Genomic DNA, 25,396 nt, shown 5'->3' with positions numbered 1-25,396 from the left:
GGTTTGTGTAGAGTAATACGATATTTCCATTCTCAAATGATCGCAAACGACATACATTCTGTGTGTGTGTTTTCCTGAGCCTTCCTGGATTTTGGTTGCTTCATTATAGTATGTTTTTGGTCGCTCTGTTTGTCGCATCCATCCTTGCCTTCCTCCATTGGACAGTAGATCATGAATGTCTTTTGTTGTCACTCTTGTTTGTTTTGGGGTTTGGTTTCATATTAGCTGTACCATGTTGTCTCTCTTCCTCTAATTTTCTGTAGGAAAGCTGGAGCGATTTTAAGTTTAGGTTGGCTTTGTTTGTTTCGGTGAAATCCCTGTCCGGTGCCGGTTATCCCTTTCTCTCACGTCTAGCCGCTGTGAACGAAAGTCACGGCAGACGGAATTTATTAGCCTCTATTATATGTAACACTGATAATCTCAGGGGTGGAGTGGTGAGTTATAGTCCAGGAATTATAGCTACTGTCCAGCAGTAAATAATATAATAAGGTTTCTACAGTGTGGAGCCCCTTTTTTCCCGTCATAAACGTTTCAAGAGACACTATCGGTGCTTTATCAATAGATATATATATATATTTTTTTTTGCCGATTATGTGAAACTTGGCTATGAGCTGATTTTATTAACCGGCCCATATACCACTTGACCCCTTGCTGGTTGCTAGTTTTTCCACTGTCTTGGAATGACTTTCATTTGACTTCTTCATATGCATATTTCTTCTAAACCTCATTGGTGCTCTGGTCAAGCACAGTCGAACAGACCTCACTGGCTTTTGATAGTCGGTCCAAGCAGGATGTTCTAACCGCGCCTTTGTGCTGGGACACGTGCTCTCCGTGTCTCGCTGTCCTTCATCGCGTTTCATCTGAGGTTATCTTGTACGCCCAGCCCAGTGCCGTCTGCACTTCAGATAAGTGAGTAGTCTTTGAGGTTCCGCTTCCTTGTATGGTTAATCACTTATTACTGGGGCTATGACAAGTCATTAGCGGTCTAATTCCTCTCGGGCTCTCCGTCATGTCTAGAAGTGCCCTCAGGGCCCCTCCCTTTCACTTTCTAACCTGACGGATTGCTCAACTTTTGGACTACAGTCACTTTGCCTTAAAATTCACTCCGATTCCATTTTGGAACTGGCCTTATGTTTTGCTTTTGAGATTAACTTTTTGAAATGAATGCCAAAAAAAGTTTCTTTCCAAAGCATATTGCAGTCTGTTTTTGCTTAATAGGAAAAATGGTTCAGTCGGCATCATTAATATTCATGAGGGAGGAGGAAAAACAGCCTATGCCAGGCGATGGAGGTACTGACCCGATTTAATAGGAGTCGGATGGTACAAAACGGATCGGGTGCAGCAAACCAGGGGCAGGCTGAGCACTGGGAGGTATGCGCCAGGCTCAGATAATTGCCGGGCTGTTCTAAAAATAACCAGGAAGGCAAGACGGCCGCGGTCGGAGGAACTTTGGGAGATGGACAGAGGCCGTGGGCTCAGCGCTGGACGGCGAGCACGGCCGTTCCCTTCCTCTTCAATCCCCTTCAGTTTTTTTTCATCTCGCCTATGTTCTAGAAGGCTCTCTGGAAGATTCTGGAAGGTCAGCCTTAAAGACTCCGTAGGGCTTCATCATTTGGAGTTGTTTCCATCTCTGGTTCCTGCTCAAACTCATTTCTGCAGGAGCATGTGTCTTGGTCTTGAATGTGGGTTGTCCACTGCTTGCCTGATTAAAAAAAAAAAAAAAAACTAAATAAAAAATAGTAAATGTCCCCTCCTATTTGGTCCTGTGAATCAGAACTTTCACACTGAAGTAATATTTACACACACTGGGAGTATAGTCTTCTGCGTCCGGTGAGTGTACCCTTTGTCTATTTCGGGCTCCACATCGTGGCCGGCTGCCTCGTTTCGGGAATCCGGTCTGTCCTCCCCACCCTCCCCTCACTCACATTTACCGTTTCCCATGTTTATTCTCTGACATCTCCGCAGAGGTGCCCCCAGGGGTCTTTGGAATACGAGCCAGACCGCAGCGTTCTCATCACCGTAACATTCTCGTGTCGATAAGCGTGTTTTCTGGTTCGTCCCAGTTTGCCAGTGGAGGGGTTTGTGCAAACATGAGCTTTGTGGAGGTGGGGTCATCAGTGAGTTTCATCCTACAAGCACATGCCTCCAGCCCCCCCCGATTGCCCCACCTCCTCATTTATATTCAGATCTGTTCAGACTAAGGCAAAGGGTGTCAGTTTCCAGTTTGACTGGGTGGGGGCACACCGTGGTCTCCCCAGGCTCAGCACCAAGTTCTGACGCTGGCCCAGCTTACCCTGTGACTGTCGCCCCCGCGTTTGTGCCACCTTCCCAGCTGCTGTGAGAGATCCATATGGCCCACGGTGACATATGGCGTAGCGTAGTGACACGGCAGCGATGCACGCTCACACCAGCACCTGCAATCTGTTCTTGCTTCCCCAGCCTGACGGGGAAGGGGGCAGTTATCCCCCTCCCCTGCGTCTCTGCCCCTGGCTCTCGATGGCCGGCCTGAGCGTGCATGTTCTGCTCCCCTGGACTCAGACTTCCATGCCTCATCCACTTCTATTTGTATAATTGTAAAAAAATGCAGATGTCCAGCATTGCTGCCCCGCTGCATTGCTGCCCCGCTGCATTGCTGCATTCCTGCGACACGGTATTGCGAGCGTGTATGAGCCTGCTGTGGGTGTGTGTTCTCAGCCCCCTTACGGCTCTGCAGGAGCCCGATTCACACCTGATGGCCCAGGTGACGCCAACTGCAGCTCCGGTTCCTTCTGCCTGGTTCCCAGCCCTTTTGTGGACCCGGAAGGTGTTTTGTTTTAGATACGGACGACGCCAGCAGCGATTAAAGCAGGCAGCGGTGTAGAATGTCTCCACAGATGCCACACTGTTCACTTAGTGACTTATTAAATAACGTCAAACAGTATCAACACGCGGCAGTTTGCTATAATCCCCTCCGTCTGTTTCCTCTGTTCTTCCATTTGTCGTGCTCTTATCGTCCACGCTTAAGGCTGTCTGCCTAAGGATTTCTGTCTAAGGCTTCGGTTCGCCCTGGTGGGAGTATCGACAAAGCAGGGCAGTCATGAAACCGCGGGTGTGACACTGGGCTTTCTGAGATCATGTTAATGTCATTTTTTTTATTCAACGAGGGCAGTTGTGGCAGCTAATTGGCCGGCGGTGATGTCATCTGAAATGCACTATGGTCATGGGGACAGCCCAGGTGGTGATCCACGCCGCATCTGCCTCCCGCCCCGCGTCTGCGTGATTGTGAGGGTGGGTCGTAAGGTCAACCGGAGCCCCAGGTTTAACGTTAACTGACACCAGCTGTTCATATGGAGGCTTTATGTCTTGTTGCCCTTGAAATGGAGCTGAAATTGCCTCAAAATGGGGGGGGGGTGAGGTCTGAAACAGACACTGTGAGTGTTGGGGTGTCCACACACACACACACACACACACACACACACACACACACACACACACACACACACACACACACACACAATTCTCTCCCCCGTTCCCCATTTCTGATCAGCTGCAGTGGAGGGTGACATCACAGTCCTCCCTGTGACTGGCTGAATAACGCAATTGTGGAAGTCAAAGTTTAGTTATTAAATTATTTAAAAATGATTGCATTTATATATTTCTGAAGCCCTTAGGTTTTTGATCATTGAGTCGTGCACTAAATGAAGGCGGCATCGTTCAGTTTCACGCTCCTGACGTCAGATGGGACTGTATCGTACATGAGCAATCGACGCCTTGTAGGAGATGTTTGCGGGGAACAGAACTGTGACATTCGGCATTCCGTTCCGACATGTCGGAGCACATCCGAAATAACGTGCTATACTGTCCCTCCCCCCCCCACACCCCCTCCCGCCGTACGTGCCAGTGAACAGATCACGCCGGGATCCTCGCTCCATGAAGCAGATTCGCTCGGAACCCTGGGGATTTCTGCTCCACACTCTGGGCTACGCATGAAAACTTTCCCTTCCTCCCGTTATTGGTAGGCTTCAGTTCGGCCTCCTCCTCCATTACGGCTGCTATTCCTCGGTTGAGTCCACTCATGACCCCCCCCAGCCCCCCGCCCTAGAGCACATTTGGTCCTGTGCCGTTTCGTCCTGATGGTCCCGGTTAAAGTCGGGCTCAAATTACTGCAAGGGCCGCCATGGGGAGTGATGGTTAGGGCCCCGAATCGAAATCCCCAGCTCATTTTAATGGCTCTGGAGCAACAGAGGACCTCTGTGACCTCTCTGAGGTCTGTGAAGTGTAGTAGCAGTCTCTGGCCAGTAGGGGCCCATGGTGAGCTGTAGCCGGCTTAGTGGAGAAAAGTGCTGAGATTATATAAGAAGATATAAGAAAATGCTAAAATGGTAGATCCTTTACTTGATATTTGCACAAGGACGAGTACAGTTGCATTGGAATTCTTGGTTCTTGGTGCCAGTGGAATAGGGTTATAAGTCCTGTTAGGTTACTTTCAGTTCATAACCTTTTGGAATCCATTGTGCTGTATCATTGTGCTGGGGGGGGGGGGGAAAGACAGGTTGGACACTAAACTCTATCAGTATTGGACCACACCCTCACACCCCCCACGGCACTCACCCCTTGGCTTCTTCCGGCCACTTCCGGGGGACTTTAAATGTATTGCTGATTCCTAAGATTATTATTTGAGTGTGTCTATATATTTTTTGTTTTTTAATCTGTAGCATCCTGGGGCTGTATGGCGGTGCTAGATGGGTGAAATTCTGTTTGGTGTAGCTGCTTTTATTAATTTATAGTCCTGCTCTAGTTCTGGCTTGTGAGTCTCCTCCTCCTGCACTTGTCTCGTACACTTTTAGTCTAACCTTAGCCCATTTGCCGGCTGTTGGAGCTTAGCGCTTAACGCTTGGCCCTGCAGCTAAGTGACTCAAAGCGTGTGGAACGGATAGCCGTTCTGCTCAGACAAATTAGATTTTTTTTTTTTTTTTTACGTTATTGAATGCAAGCTGCCATAACGCCCATACTTCAAAGTGGTCTGTGAAGTGTGGCCCCCAAAAAGGAGGATAATTGTATCCCCCCCCCACACACACACACACAAACCCCCAGGCCGACACTGTGTTTTCTGTCTGCGGAAATATCGCGAGGACAGACCTGGGACTCTCTGAAGCTGAAGCAGAGATGGGCAGCATCTCCAGCTGACTGACTGGCACGGTGTCACATGTCATTTCCACGTTGTGGTTGTCCTGCTCCATGTCTCTTGCACTTGTAAGCTTGGGAAAGGTACATTCAACTCAAGAAGTCCTAGCAGTCTGCAAGTCTGCCGTCTATATCGGTATCTGTCTACTCAACAAGACGCCTGAGACTGATTCCGCTGTGGGGGTGGTGATGCGTGTTTCAGTGTGTTGAATCCCTGTGTCTGTGGCTCAGAAGATCGACGGGTTGAATCCCAGGGTCGGCAGACAGATTTCATCATTCAGGCCTCAGCATTAGACCCTCAAGGAAGGCCTCATTGTTCCACGTCCTGTCTGACTGCCAAATTAATAAAAATGTCAGTGTTAGTATATTTACTAGTGGGAGCATTGGCATTCATTAAGCACAGTGCTGCAGAACATTTTTAGCACACGAGAAAGTATCCGGTCGTGGCCGGCATCTGATTTACCTCATACATTTGTGCACGATCTGCTCATAAATCTATATGTAAATACCTGTGTTCCCTCCGAAAATGTACGTTTTTGAACATAGGTCCCTCCTGAACAGGAAAGTCGTGCTTTTTTTGTTTGTTCTGTAATCGCGTCTGGATTGAAATGGATGTTTGCCTGTCTTTCGTATTGTTAGCGCAGCCCCAGCAGACAGGTGACAATTAGCATGCGATTACTATGGAAACTGCATTACTTCAGGGAGACTTAATAAACTAGACGCGATGGTAAAACTTTTAAGACCGTGAAAATACCAGTTACATGCAATCAGTTACATACAGCTGCTATTATTATTATTATTATTATTATTATTATTATCATGACACAGTATTGAAAACTTCAAAAAACAAAAATGAAAAAGGAATCTGAAACTTTTACTGCTATAACTTACAAGCAATTTGTTTTGCACGACATCCCAAAGCAATCAAGACGATCAATGTGATACAATTATGTAATAAAATAATGTAATAAAACGAAACCCCACTTGAACACTGAGGTTTTCAGCTTCTCACACTCTGCAGGCCGATTCCGGGAAGGTTGGTAAACCGGCGACTTTTCACTATGTTAGGATTGTTGGGGCATGCGCTCTAATCGATATTCTGCCCCGGGAAGCACGGGGGCCGCTGTGTACGTGTAATGTCTCGTCACACGCGGCAGGCCTTGCCCCACGCCGCCGGCCTGCCTCACTTAGTGGAAAATCGAAGGCCGGGTTGCCCGCGGTTATGCCCGACGTGTCCCTCATGCTCTCTGCCTGACGGGCCGTCCCTTGCAGGGGGAACAAGCTGTCGGACGCCTGTAAGCACTTTTGAAGGGCGATTTCCCTGCTGCCTGCATCTGTCATCCTCCCATGTCCTGCCCCTGCCCCTGAGCCCTTTGCACTGAGAAGGCACAGAGTTTCTCCCAGATCTGTCTGCAGCTCAAAATACGATTGACGTCTGACAGAGGATGGTTTAATTAAGCTGGCAGACTCTCTCAGAGTGGCAGGCCTCGACTCGTACTTTGCTCTCTACCGTCTTTTCTTAAATATGATATTTTTCTTGTAAGCTCTTCCTACATGGAGATTACCAGAAATATAGTCTCCTCCCCGACATTGTTGCTAAATGATAGGATCGAAATGGCACATTGTGGAAATATAAATGGCTAGCTTATTACAAGAATGGTTTTCTGTACGCTTTGCATTTTGTCGTCTGTTCTGGATCTGTCCAGTTTTGTGGATGGTCTTTAGTGGTGAAAGTATGCACTGAAATTTGGTGAGGTTCTCAGAGCGCTTTCTAAATGCTCCATGAAAAGTGTAATATTATACCTATAGGTAGGCTTGTATTTACACGCGTGATCAGGCTCCGAAAATGTGCTTCTCTTAGCAGTTAATTCTGGCTCGATCCAGCCTGGTCACTTACGGAGAGGCTTTCTCTGTTCTTGCCAGGATTTCTGGTCCTGGCTGTCGCATGCCGTGGTTCGTCTGCCAAGGGTGGCAGGCTGCGGCTTAAGGATTAGGGAGTGAACCGCGCTTATGAAGACAATAGAAATGTTTTTTTTCCCCCCTTCCGATGGAAGCAATGATCCGCTCGCCACGCTCCCATGCCAGCTCCGTAAGGGACAGCTTGAACCTGTTAACTTCAGTTGCGGAGAATGTCGTTGATGCAAATCTCCAGGCTCAGAACTTTGATTAACCTGTTTGGCTGTTGGTTTCCCCGGATGATGGGGAAACGGCTTCCCTCTTCTTCATGCATTCTGTCTCTTTCTCTCTTCCTCTGGCACAGAAAGACTCCATGAAAGATGACAGAAGAGGTCATAGTTATAGCCAAGTGGGACTACACGGCCCAGCAGGACCAAGAACTTGACATCCGGAAAAATGAGCGTCTTTGGCTGCTGGACGACTCCAAGACGTGGTGGAGGGTGCGGAATGCCTCCAATAAGACGGGCTACGTCCCCTCGAACTACGTGGAGCGCAAGAACAGCCTGAAAAAGGGCTCATTGGTGAAGAACCTTAAGGACACATTAGGTAAGGAGAGACTCCATGTCCAGTTCCTTCCTTGTGAGTCTTGTCGGTCTTTGGGGACACGTTGGCACGCTCAGGCAAAGGTGAACGGCGACCACGTGCCTTCGCTCCAGGTACGCGTGGTGTGTCATTTCTGTCGGCGTCCGAAGTCAGTTGGATGAGCAACCGATGGAAACCCTTGGGCTGTGAAGAGTGTGTTAAGCATACAGGGGTTTCAGGCCTCTGTTATCAGCCCTTAAATTGCGTGGATTCAGCAGTCCTTTCATCATGGTAGCTGCCTGCGCTTCCCGCCTTCCGTAGCATGGCTGTGACAGAAGATGGTCTGAGCACTCCGGTTATACTCTCGAGAAACTTCTAACCTGTCACCCGAATAATGGAGTTTGGAATGCGTCACTGGGAATTTTGTTCAGTCTAACGGGGAATGACAGCCCGGTAGAACGGGAGCCCGAGTACCTTCTGCTTGTGTTGAACTGATGCGATTTTTAAAATTTATTTCTTGAGGAACCTCTCTGCGGAGGAGTGGAACAAGTATTCTGAAGATGCGTTATGGGCCTTTAAGAGACGCGGTATTTGGGGAGTTTTTGAGTAGACGTGGGCAGTATCCAAAAGTGTGGTGTGTGGATAAGAAAATAATTCAGTGTGTTTACACGTTCGCCTAGTAAAGCAACAGCAGGATGCTCCCAATACAGGAAACTGGAAGTTTATAACAACCAATCAGGTGGTTTGTAGTCTCTTTTGTGTACCTTTTCTTTATATTGGTTGGGCACTGGAGGTTGTGATAATTGTGATTGATTAATAAGTTCCTTACTTGAGTTAATCCTAGCTAGTCTCACTTTCTGATGTAATATAGCACTGTTTTGAATCTCTTAGTGTCATGGTGTGGATGAGAAATTACCATGTGCCCAGTGTCTGTCCTACTTTTGGAAGTCCACCACATGCGTAGGATTCTTCCTGCTACCGCTGGCCACAGTGGCCATCGGTCACCTCAGAGCTGGGACAGGAATCCTCTGTGGAGTTCCCAGTTTATCTGCGTACGTGCCTGACGGCAATTTCTCGCTGAAAAAGGCCTGTATGCTTCCCAAGTTATGCTCCTTAAGTCCCCTTGGCTTTTTCCTGGCTCTCTCACGTCATACCAAACATCATTCTTCGGTTAGTTTTACTTTTTTTTTCCCCTTTAAACCATATAATTGGTGAATGGTGTATTTTGTCTTTGGTGGGTTTGACGTTTTTGCACGGATACCGGCGGCTTGTGAGCGTCTGGCCCGCAAATGCTCCAGTGAGGTGAGACCCCCGCTGGCTTCTGTTCTCAGAGAGCATCGCACAGCTGAGGTTCTAGCATGGTAACAGGATATAGGGGACTCCTACAGGAGTGGATGGATGCGTGGATTTGATATTCCCATAGCTGTGTCTAACAGTACATGAAATCGGAGGGCTTTGTGTTGCTATGAACAAAGTTGTCATTAAAAACATCCAAGGTATTATGTCATCAAGCCGATGAAGTGTTTCCAGGCTTGGCATCTTTTCCTGCAAAAAGACAAAATAAAATAAAATTAAAATCCAGTGGGCGAGAAACCAGGCCAAACCTTGCTTATGCTAACAGAACGTTCCTCGTACGATGAGGACCAGGCACGACGGGGCTGCCTTATGACAGGGAGCCCGTGTTTCCCGTTCAGCGGGCTTTCCTGTTAGCGGCAGCGTAGACTGCCGACATCGGTTCTGTAGCCTCTGTGCATCAGCAGGGGAGGCCAGATGCCGATGTAACGAGCAGTAGCTGGGATTTGGTGGCCTGCACCGTGTGTGACGGGGCCATCCATAGTGGTGGGGGAGATGAGATTAACACGCCTTGGTTTTTTTTTGTCTCGTGCTTTACAGAATCCAAATCGATGTTGTTTTTTTTATTTAATTTTATTTCCAGCCCTGCGTGGGTTGCTGCTGAGTGTTGCGGCGGCCTGTTGCAGAGTTGGCTGGTTAAAATACACACACACACGCAGAGGGACGGCTACCGGCGTGTCGCATTGCTGCCGCCAGCTCGGCAAAAGCGTTGCCAATCAAGTTGGGAATGAGGCTACCGGGGTGAAGAGTTCAGAGGCTCTGATTGGTGCAGAATGGCAAGAATATGAAAGAGTGTTTACTTTGGTTTTGCAGACAAATCGCCCGGACTGTTATCTTACAGTCAGTATTGCTGAAAGTAAATATGGATCACAGAAATGTGAAATAAGAGGTTCGAATCATGCCTCACCTGTTTGTCAGCGCTGTGCGCTTCTTTGAGCAGACAGGGTCATTTGTTGTGCTACCTGACTTGCATGCAGAGTCATAACCAGCGAGCATCAGGTGGCTATAGAGATGTGGGAGCCGCAAGTTTTCTGGTTCAGTTTTGTAGCGTCCATGGGCAAGATAGAACATCTGAAATGCTTCAGTGACATGTATCCATCCATCCATCCATTCTTTGTAGCCGCTTATCTGTTGTATAAATCTAAAGTCACCTTGAATTTGAGAGTTCCGGCCGTTCAACTAAATGTATACGCGATGCTGGAAAGCCGCGAAGAACCAAACCGAATGAATGAATGAATGAATGAATGAAAGAATGAAAGGGGAAAAAAAGAAAAGAAAGAGAGAGTTTTATTATGGTGTATCGTGTCCCTCAGGGCCTCCCATAACACCGTTAGCATAGTTACACTGTGCTTTTGTATGATGTAGCTTTTTGTACTTTCCGGCCTTTCATACATCACAACTGTGAATCCCTCTAATCTGATAATCCATCCATCCACCAATTTTCCATTACCGCTTTTCCTATTTAGGGTCGTGGGGGGTCCAGAGCCTGGCCCAGAAGCTACGGGCTCAAGGCAGGGAACACCCCAGGATGGGGTACCAAACACCTAATCACCCAAAGTGAATAATGAAATAATCTAAACGACTTGTTTAGGAATCCACAGGCCTGCACATGCTTGCCGCTGTGTTCTGTGACACTCATACCCACAAAGAAAAGAATTAATTCAGTACATCTGGTTTATGCTGCAGTATTAATATCCTTTCTGTCTCTCGCTCACCTGCTTTAGTCTTGTTGTCTTCAGTATTTGTGCGGATTGGGTGCATCATCCGTCCCGTTTTCGAGGGAAGCTTCCAGCGCCACAGTGAACAAGCGTCCATTTATAAACCCCGGTGCATGTTGGGATCTCGCTCACCGCTGGAAGATACTCCCTCATGTCAACAAACCCTTGCAGGGGCTGGTTGTTAACATTAAAACAGGCGTGCAGGCAGCCATTAAAGGGTAGCAACAAACCTGCCTTTGGTCTTCACACAGGCTGCAGTGAGAGGGAAAAAAAGGCAAAGTGAAATTCTGTCCCTTCCGTATTTTCGGTATGTAGCTGGGGCCCTGTTGTACTTCCTGAAACTGCAGACTTTCCTCCTAACACTCCACAGCACCGACAACCTGAAGTTTGCCACTGGCGATGGAGCTGTTGGGGAATACGCTTAGTTTCACCACTAATCAATTTCATTTTGCACTATAACCTACTTTTTATTTATGTTTACTTATCAGGCTTTCAAAATGGCACAAGGCCAGTCTTGCGAACATGCCGATAACACTGGGAGTGGCAGTGTTATAAGAAATACCTCACCCTGTGTGACATGCCATGCGTCATTGACCGAAGTATGGACCAGGTGCTCAGGCGGTCGCGGTCTGAGTAACACGCGGTCCCTCTGCGGTTCATCTCTGAGGTTGATGCTGAGGTCGGCAGCCAAAATGTTACTTGTTCGCTTTTGTTCACGTTTGTTCTGCTTTTCTATTATTTTTTTGCACCCAATGCATCAGTGTTTGCTTAGTTTCCATCTCTTATTTGGCAGGCAAGCTTTGGTGGGCCCGCGTTTGGAAACCCTTCCACTCCGGCCACTTATGAAGCCCTCGGACGCAGCGTCTGCTGAGTAATTCTGTAAAGGTCAACCGGGCTGGGAGCACTGAAGTGCTCCTTGTTCTCGCCGGCCTCTGATTGGCTGTCGCCAAGGTTACCACCCATGCTCTACACACTGGGGAGGAGCCAGTCTGGTCGTTTCAAAAGGACTAGAAATTAGCTAGGAGCGCCATGATGGGGCTCTTCTGCATCTCCATGCACCGTCATGTTGGTATGAAGGCAGATGTGGGGAGAAATTCCTACAACTTAGAACCTTCCATCCCTCATTAGTGGTCTTTAAAGTGCCTTAATGGTTGTTTTTTTTAATACTGTAAGCTGCCCTATTGTTTCTATAACCTGCTAAATGTTATATACTCTAGAAAATTGTAATGGAAATGTTTCACAGGAAGAGAAGCAGATGATGACATCTGTGAGCTTGTAAACCGATGGTTTCATAATTTGAAACAAAAATGGCCTGTGTTTTAGTTAGACACAGAAGTGCACTTGGAGAGCCAGACTGTGTGTGTGTGTGTGTGTGTGTGTGTGTGTGTGTGTGTGTGTGTGTGTGTGTGTGTGTGTGTGTGTGTGTGTGTGTGTGTGTGTGTGTGTGTGTGTGTGTGTGTGTGTGTGTTTTATATTCGGGGATTGATGGGATAACAGTGCATTACATCACGACCAGAGCTGTGAACTCTCCTCACTGTCCTGGCAGGAGTGACAGGGTTCCACTAAGTAAGCAGCGTTGTGACATCATAGCGACGAGCGTGACCACGGACGCTTGGATGTTTACGAAGAGCTTGTTGTCCGTATTAAGAATGACAGTTATCACATTAAGAATAGGTGATGACAGTCATGTTTTCCAGTCGCTTATGTATTTATTTATTTTTTATCAAGGCCGTCAAATGTGTGAGTGATACTAATGATTTGTGTTTGTTTAAAAGTGAATCAGATGTTTTCTGTCACCATGTTCTCCTGTAAACCTCTGTTAGTCAGCACACGTTAAGTCTGGAATGAGATGCATATATCTGTCAGGATGAGAGCTGTTTCGGTTAATTAGCGGAGGACTGGAGATTCTGAGTAATGCCCTGCTAGATAACCTCCATCTGGTTTGCCAGCCCTGCCCTGTTGGGATAAATAGCCCTGGTGATTGACGCACATGTCCCCCTTTACACTAGTGAGTGATTTTGCCAGTGGCATCATGTTGTACCTGTTTATGTGGTACGAGCGTTTAACATGCTAAACCCCCGTCGCTATGATTGGTCGGGAATTCAGTTATGCAGACAGCTGTTCCAGTTGCACCAGTCTCAGTTGCACCAGTCTCAGTTGCACCAGTCTCAGTTGCACGAGTTGCAGTTACATGATTCGCTGCCTGTTTCAGGCTGCCATCCGGGGCGAGTCTGTCTGTATGTGGACAGGCGTTGTGGAGGGTGAGTTGGGGCCGTTTCAGTTGCTGAGCCTGCTTCTCCACTGCTGGGGTGGGGGTGAGGCTGAGTGTGGGCGGGACATTGGGTCCCTGTGACCGCCGTACAGCCACACATTGAAGTGTAAATGAAGCAGACTGTTGCGGGTGTCCATCTGTAAGGCTCTCTTTGTGTCTCCTCTTTAGGAGAGGTTTTGAAACGGCTAAGCTGACACTCTGACAGACATCATAGTTTTACACCAACATGAAGATCATTTAAACATCATATTCGTTGACTGCCTATGACTTGCGCAGTGCTGTGTGTCGCTTTGGATGAAAGCATCTGCTAAATAAATAAAATCTAATGCAAAAGAACCCCTGCGTGCTTGCATTTGTGTGTGTGTGTGTGTGTGTGTGTGTGTGTGTGTATTATATTGTGGGGACTGAAAGTGTCCTACATTGCGATAACCTGTTGTTTTGGCGTTGTGGGGACCTTTTTTTCATTTCCCACAAGGAGAAATTCAATTTTATAAAAGCCTGTGACTGCAGTCTAGACACTAAAAATGCCAAAAGTCCCTTATTTGCTTTGGTTACTTATGGTGAAGGTTAGGGCTGGGTGGGGGTTAAACTAGTTAGTTTGGCATTGGGGTTTTTCCTATAGAAATTAATGGAGAGTCCCCACAAAGATAAAAATGTGTATGTGTGTGTGTGTGTGTGTGTGTGTGTGTGTGTGTGTGTGTGTGTGTGTGTGTGTGTGTGTGTGTGTGTGTGTGTGTGTTTGGGGTTGGGGGGGGGGAGTTGTATTCATCAAAGAATCCAGATGGCTTTGCAGGCACTGGGCTGCCCCCGCCCTGGATATTCACCTCTCCGAGGGCAGTCGGGGGTCCAGGGTGATTTAGCTGTCCAGAATCATGCCACATTATTATTAAGGTCAAATTGTGAACATCAACCTTGCTATACTATTTTTTTAGGCATTTGTCTAAAATAAACTGGTGATAACTTTCAACAAATGTCACAGAAAGTAGTGTAATCTGCCTCCGACCCAAACAATTCTACAGGCCAAAGCCTCCGTGTTGGTGGTCCACAGTGGTGCTCCCTCTAGAGGGGAGAGATGGACTTGCGTAATTGGCCCCGAATGGCGATCAGTTCAGACTCGTAAGCAGAGCCCTCTGCAGATTGGCCTGATAAGGGCCTCCTCTGAAATATAAGCACTTTCCCTATCTGTCATCCCATGTCGAGTGTGAGAGCAGATTAGCATATGCCCCAAATGCAGAAAATAACACTATAGGAAGTGCTGCGAGAAGATAATTCGGTTACATTTTTACAGTCTGAAACCTTTGAAAATTTTGCTTGATAATGAAGTAAAATCGGTGCTAATTAACCTTTAAAACACACACACACACACACACACACAGTGATCTTCAGTGAGGCAAATTGTGAATTTATAATGTTAGATTTTTTTCCCTGTTTCAGCACCTAGAGTGAAATGAAATGGAAAGTAGATGATTTCTGCAGAGACCTTTCTAGCTGTTTTTTACATTATTGGCTCATTTAAGAGCTCTTATGCTGCAGAGCCTGGTAGGATGTTGCGTGTGAGATGTGAGGTGGGGTTTTTTTGCCAATCTTTTTGGGTTTACGGTTCAGCGTGTTTTTGAACTGATGCATTGTGAGCTGGGCCTGTATTGAGCTCCGATAACGAGAGATCAAGGCACAGTACTTTCTGCTACTTATGCTGAAACCTTATTGGTGGAGATGGCAGACTGACTTGACCAATCTTTTTTTTTGTTTGTTTGTTTTTGTCCTGAGCCATAAGCATCATGACCGATTTTATTCACGATTATTCACGAATGCCACGATTTTAAATTGCGATAAATTGAAGTTGCGCCCTTGTAAATGTCAGTAAGTCTAAGTTTGAAGCTGTTTGTGCTTTTTTTTGTTTTCTCTCCCGAAAATGTAAACCTGTGCGGTAAAACTGATTTTCTTATACTTCTGTGTGTTTTTTTCTGTTTGGGATGCGTTGAAATGTGCCTTCGACATGCCCGCCTTGGGTTTAAACGTGCATCAAAGGAGCTTAGTTCCATTACAGATGCAGAACATGAATCTGCTGTCATGGCATGCAGAACGAGGGTTGGTGTGTGGGGGGGGGTCACCACTGGATGTGTCTGAAAATAATGCACTTTTCCATCTCCCACCCTCCCGCCCCCCATGAAGGCGCGTGTCTATTTTCCCCATTTTCTTGGTTGGAGAGGGGCGGTTGTTTACTGAAGGTTTTCCATCTGTGCGGGAAATGCTCTTGTGGGGGATGTTGACTTGGACGGTCTTTTGGTTCGGGCTACTGTCATCCAAGACGCCGCCTCCTCAATTCAATCCGTGCAGTTCCTGCCCCGGGGCCCCGTGACCTGGCCGCGTTGGCCCCTGATGACTTGGATGCCCCCCCCCCCCCCGCTGCCCCGAGGTTTCAGCGCTCTGCGTTAGCTCCGTGTCCAGCTGCAGTTTTCGCTCCTGTTGCAGACCCCCGGGGCCGACTGCGAAAATGGTCACTGCAGTAGCAGGAGGTTCGGGGCGGTGCGGTTAACCTCCGCCTCAGTTTATTAAATTCCTGTGGATGTTTTATGGTTCATTAGCTAATTTTCAGGGCTTTTTTGCAAAAGCTTTAAAGAGGTGTATGAAAAATGTATGCCGAGCGTGTCGTTTGGGAGTAACATCTGTCTTGCTTTGACAGAGATGTGTTCATCATGCTGGCAGCCATTTACACCATTCCTCTCCAAGTACCATACTGCTAGGAATTGTGGGTATACTCCAGTGAAATGCTGTTAATCTGAATCATTTCAGGTTTTCCCCTCAGATTTATACACCCTCTTTGCGGTGCCCTAATGCTGTGTGACTCTGTGCGTCTTTAAGAGATCCGTCTAACACAAAGCACCATGTTCAGTGTGTGTATATGGGAAGCCCCCTTTGTGTAAAGATGATGGATGGGTAGGTGGGTGGCATATCCTGGTCCCGCCTCCTCCCATCCCACAGGACAGGAGGAGAGCTGCTTTTCCTGCCCTGCAAAGATGTTAGGAACCGAACCTCCTGATGACGCCTTTTAAGTACCTGCAAAGCCATTCTTTGGGAGGAATCGCTCACTTTTGCCTATTCATTCTCCAATACCAGCCACCAGGGGAAATGAGTCTTTTCAGGCTGTCGATGGCGTTCATTCCTTTTCTGATTGATTTGCTAACTTAGCAGCCTCTAATATACCCCACATTCGGCCCGGTGACAAACGCTCCAGAGGCTAAAACATTTTAGTGACACGCTAAAGCCATTTACGGTGCGTCTGGGCTGATGCGTAGCGTTTTATTAGCAAAAGCTAATTAAATGGGGAAAAAAGATGGTTCCCCTTGGTATTAAGGTGAAAGGAACGGCAGTGCAGGGATGTCGTTTGTAGTGGGGTGAAAAAGGGCAGCGGAATTTAAAAGACCCAGGTGCTGGGGCAGACTAAGCATCGGGAAGGGGTTTGTAATGCGTGAAAACTGCCAATAATTATGGTCTAGACTGGTTTGTGAGCACCGGTAGGATTCTGAGCACGGCCTCTGCGTGAACCTGCAGCGGGGACATCGAGCGAATCTGGCAAACAAACACCCACGCTGACGCACCAAAGATAAAAGATAACGCAGGATGATAAAAGGGACAAGAAGCGTTTATGTGTGTATAATGTTCCGGCTGGTTTTGCATGTGCGCGCCTCTGTCTTCTGCGGTTTTTGAAAGCGGGGAATCCCAAGGGCAGGGAGCGTAATCAGGGGAATATTAAACGAGGGATGATGGAGAGGAATAGAAAGGGACGTGCCCCCCTCCAAATGGAAAAACCGGGATCCATGTTAGGTCATTTGAAGCCTTGTGCGAGCTGTCGCCCGTGTGAGACCAACGAAGCCGGTGGGAGTCTCCCAGCGTCTACCTAGCTCTGCTGGCTCCCCCACCCCCCCCCCCCCCCCATCATTCCACTGCAGAAAGGCTGTCCTATTCAGATTTAACTACAATCAATGCAAAGTCAATTTTTACTGTGCAGTTCCGTAATCCTGTGGCCTTTTGAATTGAATAGATGGGATCACGCTGAGAGAAGTGTGACCTCTAGTGGTTGATTTGAGGTTGCACTGGGTGTGTTTTTTTTCCTTATGTGATGGGCCTAAAACTACAGTGACAGGTAAATTTAGGATTTGACCCCTTGACCCTATGATGCATTTCGCATTCTGTTGGATTTTAATGAAAATGAATGAGAAGACATTGCTTAAGCTAATTACTATAGGTTTGTGGCTGACTCCCCCCCCCTCCCCCTAAAACAACCCTAGCAACATCCCTGACTGTGGTTGAGTGTGGCTCAGTGGGTTAGGACACTATGGCTGTGATCAGAAGGTCGCCAGTTCAGTTCTTAGGGTTGCCTGAAATGTTTCACAGTTGGGCCCTAGATCACGGCCCTTAGTTTCAAGAGGAATTTGAGGTTGTCTGATGCTGCATGTACAGTACTGCGCATGTGCACTAGGAAGTCAAAGAAGATATTTAAAGCTATTTATCTGGGTAGTAAGTGCATATTTCCTCTGGAATTTTTTTTTCCTTTGGAACAAATGCAAATTAATGGAAGCAAAAAAAGAAACAAAAAATTCTTCTCTGAAACGTTACTGATACCGTGTTGGATGGCTGGATCAGCTCCGCTTTGGTTCCAAAATCCCCTCAGGGGCACCAAAGCCTCTCCATGTGTCTGTTAAATTTCACCAGCAGCTCAATTCATTAAATTAGTTAAATTATGAACCAAGGTACTGTTTAACGAAAGAAGGGTATCACATGGGCGAATTTGCTGCAGATACTGGGGTGACTAGGAAAGGCTTTGAAACGGCTAAGCTGACACACTCTGACAGACATCATAGTTTTACACCAACATGAAGATCATTTAGACATCTCATTCATTGGCCGCCTAAGACTTTGTATCTCGGTTTGGGTGGAAGCGTCTGATAAATAACTAAAATCTAATGTAAAAGAACCCCCACGTGTGCATTTATGTGCAGCAGCCCATAAGTGAGTGTGTGTGTGTGTGTGTGTGTGTGTGTGTGTGTGTGTGTGTTTGTATGTGTGTGTAGTTTGCATACTGTAGATGCTTAGATCACATCTGGGGACCAAAGTGTGGTAGAACCTGTAACATTTTTTCTGGGCGCCGTTTCGATGGCTCCAGTTGTATAAAAATATGTGACTGCAATCAAAAAACTAAAAATGCTGAAAGTTTTGTATTTGTTTGGTTACTTGCAGTTAAGGCAGGGTAAGGGGTAAGGGTGTCGTGATTGGGATTAGGTTTTTTCCCATAGAAATGAGTGGAATGTCCCCATTTAGATGGGTGTGTGTGTCTGTCTGTGTGTGTCTGTCTGTGTGTGTCTCTGTCTGTGTCTCTGTCTGTCTCTGTCTGTCTGTCTCTGTCTGTCTCTCTGTCTGTCTCTGTCTGTCTGTCTGTCTCTGTCTGTGTCTGTCTGTCTGTCTGTCTGTCTGTCTGTCTGTCTGTCTGTCTGTGTGTCTGTCTCTGTCTGTCTCTGTCTGTGTGTCTGTCTCTGTCTGTCTGTCTGTGTGTCTGTCTGGGTGTCTGTCTGTGTCTCTGTCTGTCTGTCTCTGTCTGTCTGTCTCTGTCTGTCTGTCTGTCTGTCTGTGTGTGTGTGTGTGTGTGTGTGTGTGTGTGTGTGTGTGTGTGAGAGAGAGAGAGTATGTGCACGCACACGCATGCGAGGGCCTCTGTCTATCTCTTACTGTCTAACGATCCTCTGGGGTGTCGCACGTCAGGTCTGGGCCGGACCAAGCGGAAGACCAGCGCCCGCGACGCCTCGCCGACGCCCAGCACGGAGGCGGAGTTCCCGGCCAATGGGAGCAGCGGGGCCGAGCGCATCTATGACCTCAACATCCCGGCGCTCGTCAAGTTCTCCTACGTGGCGGAGCGGGAGGACGAGCTGACCCTGGTGAAGGGCACGCGCGTGATGGTGATGGAGAAGTGCAGTGACGGCTGGTGGCGGGGAAGCTTCACGGGCCAGGTGGGCTGGTTCCCCTCCAACTACGTGCTGGAGGAGAGCGAGGAGGCGTCAGGGGAGGCGCCCAGTTACCTGTCCTCGAGACCGGGGGCGACGGTCAGCAACGGCCAGGGCCACAAGGTCCTGCATGTGGTCCAAACTCTGTACCCCTTCAGCTCGGTGACGGATGAGGAGTTGAACTTTGAGAAGGGGGAGATCATGGAGGTGATGGAGAAACCACAGAACGACCCCGAGTGGTGGAAGTGTAAGAACGCTCGCGGCCAGGTGGGCCTGGTGCCCAAGAACTACGTAGCCATCGTGAGCGACGGCCGGGGGCCCCCTGGGGGCCTCCACTCGCCACAGGCCAGGCGCACGGGGCCCTCGCGCACCGGCAAGTTTGCTGGCAAGGATTGGTACTACGGTAACGTCACACGGCACCAGGCGGAGTGCGCTCTCAACGAGCGGGGCGTGGAGGGAGACTTCCTGGTGCGGGACAGCGAGTCTTCGGTGAGGAAGGGGTTGATTTTCCTTGCTGGGGTGTCGGCGGGTTTATGCAGCGTATGTAAGGTGCATTAATGTCCATCCAAATATCTATCAATTCAACCATATTCTAACTGCTTATACTGGTCTGGGTCATGGGGGGGGCAAAGACCATCACAGGCAGAACAGAGTGAAGAATAATGAAATGCCAGTTGCACAAGTATACTGGAATGTACAACTTTTGTTTTTGATTTATTATTTACACACGTCCCATTTTGCAAGGCACACAAATGTACAGATGCGAGCAAAACTTGGGGCCAGATTGCAAGGTCAGTCATTTATATCTCAGCCCTGAAGCATTTCGGCGTGTGGTTGAGGGCTTTGCTCTAGGGTCCAAGAGATATGCCACAATTTTCTGAGAATGGGATCCGAGCCGGTTACCTTCTGATCCCAGGCACAAAGCCCTAACCCAATGAGCCAGACATCCCAGCCACCCACCCCCCCCCAAGAGGGCACAACTATAGTGTCAGACGTTACTTGCAAATTAGTCTTTGGCCTGTGAGAGGAAGCCAAGCCAGAGTGCCCTGAGGAATCAGCATGGCGGGCAGACGACATGCAGACGACATGCAGACGGCATGCAAAGGCAATGGGGAGGTGGGACTTAAATCCCCAAGCACTGCTACCCACTGAGACACCCTCATTAAGTACCAGAATCGAGGAAAACACAATTAAAATGACAGGGGCAGAGAGCGCAGTGTTATGCTGGGTTATACCTGTATCTTATTTATAAAGAACTGTTTTTCATTCATTCGTGCTATTTCTGTTGGAGCTTGTTTAACGTGGAGCTCATTAGGATGCATTAAAGGCCTGGCGTCGGGCTCGTGAGCCGCAGAAGGTAAAACTCTGGGGACTTTTTATGGGATTTGTTAGTTGTGTCCTATTTTCGTGGCATATTTATAGACCATGCTGTTAAAACTTAGTGTTGGGTGAAAACAAGCAAAGCGAGGCGTTTCCTTACAAGCCAGGAGCAGTAAACCTGTGAATGTGTGGCGCCCCCATCTGGTGTGAGTGTGAAATATGTCCTCCTGGCTGTCAGTTCGGCTGTCACCTTATGTAGTGTGTGTGTGTGTGTGTGTGTGTGTGTGTGTGTGTGGTGTGTGTGTGTGTGTGTGTGTTCGTTCATTGGAGGATTTGCTTGAGGTTGGTGGGGTTAATTGTTCTCTGTCCATCACCATTTAGACTTTTCCAGCGGTTCATTTGCTCGTTCCCATTGGGTGAAATTAGATGTTGACAAAACATAAGAATAACAGCAAAGAAGTTAAATAACCCGACTGCTCGGATGAGGTCGGTAAGGCCCTCGTTCTGATCCTTTTTCATTTTCCCTTTTCCCCTCCTCCTCTCTTTCCGTCCCCCCCCCCCCCCCCCCTTCCAGCCCAGTGACTTCTCTGTGTCCCTGAAGGCCCCAGGGAAGAACAAGCACTTCAAGGTGCAGCTGTCGGAGGGCTCCTTCTGCATCGGCCAGAGGCGATTCACCACCATGGACGAGCTGCTGGAGCACTACAAGAAGGCGCCCATCTTCACGAGCGAGCGTGGCGACAAGCTGTACCTCATCAAGCCGCTGCTGTGACCCTCCCCTCTCCGGGACGCTGCCCTGTCAGAACCCGCACCTCACCTCGACCAGTCAGAGCTGTCTCTATGAGCCTTTCCTGCCCACTCCCCTCCTTCCCAATTTTTATTTTTTATTTTTTCCCCCGGGTTGGTCGACCAACGCAAAGAACAGCTGACCGGCAGCATGGCCAGGCCCCGCCCACGAGACCCTGCCCATGGCTGAGTCTGTCGCTGAGTCAGTTTTATTTAAGTGTCTCTCATGCCTGTCTGTCTCTTGGGCCTTTTGCTTCTTTGGATCCTTTTCTGAGTTCTATACTACAGATCGAGGACAGTGCCCTCACCGAGTGACTGCTGCATGAGCGTGCTCCAGCCCTCGCTCTGACGGCAGGGATATTTTCGTCCGGCAGTGTTGTTCTACGTCTAGCCTCTGGGGGGCGCACTAGAGTAACTGCGCTCACCTCCCCTCCAAGCCAAACCTGACGTCACCACTGCGTTCCTGCACATCGGAACCATCCAGTCTTTGAGGATTTTTTTTTTTTCCTCATTTATTATGTAGACGCCGGCAGGAGTTGGTAACGCTCACTGATATGACACAGATTTTACGTGGTTTTGGTTCTGTGCAGCACCGATGTGGCTGCGGGATATTTCTGGCACTTTTAAGCGCCGTCTATTTGAGGACCCCACCCCCCCTCCGCCTCTTTTGGGGGTTTACGCCAAACTCCAAATGCTGCACCGCCCAGCACTTCAGAACACAGCACGCTACGGCTTTAACGCGCCTCAAGATTGTACAGCGGGTCGACAGAACCGACTCCCCTCCCCACCCTGCGGAGTTTCGGGAGGTGGGGAGAATGGACCCCCTCCCAGTCGGGACCTGAATGTCTGTCAGTACAACCAAACGTGCCACCCCCATACTGTCTGTGCACTACTGCTTTCCAGCACCATTCTTTAGTTTCTTTTCTTTCAGTTATAGCTGACTGTCTACACTAATTCTGTATTAAGGAGGAAGGAAAAAAGATGTTCTTATTTACATTTGCAATGTCTGTTTACCTACAAGAGTCTGCTGAACAACTGGCTTCCCAGATCTTTTAGATGTTTTTGAGCATTATTATTTAATTCTTGTTTCCATTGTATGTATATTTAAATCATGAGGTGCAAATATAAATTTGTTCAGATCCAGCAGTGTAAGGTGCTGTACCTTTTGACAGTGTGTTGAGAACTAAAATACTTTTGTTCAATTAAATTTTTTTTTCAAAATATTCGACACTGCATTTTCTCTGTTGCGCGCGGAGCTTTCTGTCACCAGAGAACGATGAAACTGACACTTTTTGTAACGCCTGCATTGGGAGTCGAATAAAAAGCTATTTAATAAAAACATGTTGGGCCAGTGGGTACAAGGGGCTGTGTATGGTCTTTTGGCTCAAACATATTCCGTTCTGGCCCCAAGGGGGCGCTCCAATTTTTTTATTTTTTGGTGTTGCCTTCTTGATCTAAGATTAGCAGAGATGCTTCCACGTGTACTGGAAGAGTCTGTCGATTTCACTCCCAGTGTGCGGTGTGGAACTGTGGGCATCACTGTGAGCTTCATGTCAATTTGTTTCCAGAACGTGGCTTTGGCACGAATGCTGGCACGGGATGATCGCGTGCGCTGTCAGTGAGGACTCGTGCGGTATCGTCGTGCTGTGTCTGCTTCCAGTGATGTTGCCATGACAACAGAGGGTGGGAGTCATTTTTTTTTTGCTTTTTCGTGCCACTGAAGTAGCTGGTGTAGCATAAATCTGACACTTTTGTATAATAATGAAATTATAATGATACTGAATAGGTATGGTGACAATTGTTACCTTGGCTTTCAGGATAAAGCAGTTACTTGCAGTTGCACTCTGAAAGTGACTGTGGCACCCTAAAGTCTCAAAACAAGCTTGATTTTCACTCTTTTGGTGGGAATTCGTGGCGTCTAACAACGGTCCTTTTCAGCTGGCTGCTAGAGGCACAGAGGTGTGAGAAATCGAGGCACCGTGGGAGAAAGCAGCTTCCTGTGAAGGACGGTCTGCCCAAAGGCGTTTTCCATGCTGCCTGCCGCTTTCCTCGGTGCCATTACCCGTCCTCCGGGCTCACGTGATCGACGGCGGTACCCGTCTTTCATCTCCTCCCCATCCGTTTCCCTGTCGTGCTTCAGCTCTGTCAGCCTCTGACACGCTCCGCCGGAAGCTGCACTGCGAAACTTGAGAAAGGAGCTGGAGAAGAGCCAAAGACTGTGATCTCCGTGCCGTCGGGATGCCCTCTAACCCAATCCCAGCACGTCCCTACAAGTCTCCCTGCCATCCGTCTGGTTGAAATGGGATGAGGTCATAGAGAAGCCCGTCTGCTTCTCCCCAGTGATTAATATCACTCAGCCGAACGGTTCTGACACGAGTCTCTCTCTGTCTTTAGAAAAATGCCCATCTTTCTCTCAGTGGTGTGTGCAACGTGTCCTAAAATTTGGGGCAGCTGGTTAACAGAAATGTATATAAATGTACTGAACTTAAGTGTTTAATGCACGGCTTGGGTCTAGCCCACTTCAAGGCAGCTTTACTTCCAAAATCGGTTTAAATCATCTCCCTGCATAGGTCACATATCCTATTACAGTCAGTGCAGTTCAAGCACACTTCAAAATCTGGGTCAGTTCCGACTGCTGCATATTTAAATATTAATAATCGGGTGGCTTATGTTCGTCATCTGAGCTTGCAGCCGATTATTTATGTTAATTGTGTTTCACGGTCGACAAACTCATGATATTAATCATCTAAGAAAGCAAAGTATGTTTAAATATTACAATGAAACATAATAATGATAGAAATCAACCTTTTGGACCACGATAAAATAACTGATCTGTCTTTTAGACATAGGTGTCCCTCTCCTTTGCGTCATTATATGCCAAAGTTGCAGCTCTTCCAAAGGACGTGGAAAAATTTTGCCCGACGGGCTTAAACTAAGGAGCATCTGTAGGTGTCGTTTTACACGCTTATTCAACCGAGTAATCAAACCGCGGTACAACGGGGAAAAAGTCTATAGATTACGGTGCTGCTGAGGGTTGGTTGCTTGCGTGACCTGGGTCCGGCTAAGTCCCAGCGCACACACACACACACCCACGTGTCTTAGGGACACGCTTGGCTGGCTAAATAAAGAATCCCGCTACTTTTTCACCAGTAGCCTATCGAATTAATAATGAATGTACTGCTGCGAGAATATGGGAAGGAGCCCCCTGTGATAATCAATACGCTGTTGATAGATCGTTGCGGTGAGGGGTAATTACAGTTAAGGAGTGGTTTGCAGAGGAAAAGTGGAAATGAAAGAGGTGTGGTTGAGAATGTGGTGTTTCAGAAATAATCGTTATAAGTCTACAGTCGCGCATTTAACATTCTAAGCTTAATAAACATGAAATTCTAGTGGGATTTTTTTTTTCTTGAGCTCGAACTATACATATGAATATATGTGTGGTGATACAGTGGTTTAATTGTATTATGAGAGTTTAACAAAGAAAATTAAAGTATACATTTGAGCCTCCTGGCTGTTTTCTTTCCTGTGATGCCGGTTTCCCATTTTGTTGTTGTACTGTGGTGTTATAATTAATATTCCGTTTTTATGCCAGAAGTCTCAGACACATGGTTGTTGATGTTTTCCAGTTGGCTGTAGGCTGGTTTGAAAGTGAGGGATTCTGCCATTATTTGTTGTTCTAGTTGGTTCCCGTAAACCCCCCTCAGTCATTTTCCACCTGGGATCCTGCTGACTGCATAACTGCAGCCCAGAAACAGGACACTGAGGCCTCATTTGGTTTATGAGGAACACCACCCCCCCCCCTCCCCCCAAGAATTGTGATCTTTAGATGGAAATGGGATTGCAAGCAGTTTTAGTAAAGTATCCTTCATTAAAGGAAGCCTTTCTGCCCCTAATCCTTATGGTAATTCTTAAAGATTAGCCTGCACACCCGGATGCAGCAATTACTCAGTGGATATTGAGTAATTACGCTGTTGTATCTACAAACTGTTCTCACTAAGTATTATTGGTGTATTTCTTACTAAGGCAGAGTAAAGGTCAGTGGTCTCTTTGAGCACTGGTCTGATTTTGAACCAGCGTGCAGTGGAGATAAAGGTGAAACAGTTTTCTTTCCATGTTTTAAATTGGATTAGAGAATGTATCCAAATATGCATGTTCTTTTAGCCAATCAATGTACTTCAAACCAAACCCCAGTCACAGAGTCTTATGTTCTTTTACATGCTGTTTATTTCCATTGTCATTTTTTATTAATTAGTAGGAGGTAATGGACCAAGGTGAAAATGAAATCAGGCTACAAATTGCAACTACAAAGAAAT

The 25,396-nt window shown here is 47.5% G+C and overlaps 1 protein-coding gene across 3 annotated transcripts in view; it reads left to right on the top strand.

Moving 5' to 3' along the window:
* LOC125710246 (cytoplasmic protein NCK2-like) overlaps window positions 1–22,304 on the top strand; it is a 50,986-nt gene extending 28,682 nt beyond the window's left edge. For all 3 annotated transcript variants that reach the window (XM_048979792.1, XM_048979791.1, XM_048979790.1), the window contains 3 exons: window positions 7,424–7,665; window positions 18,742–19,469; window positions 20,875–22,304. In XM_048979792.1, the coding sequence (XP_048835749.1) occupies window positions 7,440–7,665; window positions 18,742–19,469; window positions 20,875–21,069 (1,149 nt within the window). In that variant the 5' untranslated portion in view covers window positions 7,424–7,439 and the 3' untranslated portion in view covers window positions 21,070–22,304. The remainder of the gene's footprint in view (window positions 1–7,423; window positions 7,666–18,741; window positions 19,470–20,874) is intronic.
* Window positions 22,305–25,396: the final 3,092 nt, after the last annotated feature.

This window comes from Brienomyrus brachyistius, chromosome 16 (assembly GCF_023856365.1).
Source record: "Brienomyrus brachyistius isolate T26 chromosome 16, BBRACH_0.4, whole genome shotgun sequence".
Lineage (NCBI taxonomy): Eukaryota > Metazoa > Chordata > Actinopteri > Osteoglossiformes > Mormyridae > Brienomyrus > Brienomyrus brachyistius.
This window is presented reverse-complemented; position numbering and strand designations above follow the sequence as displayed.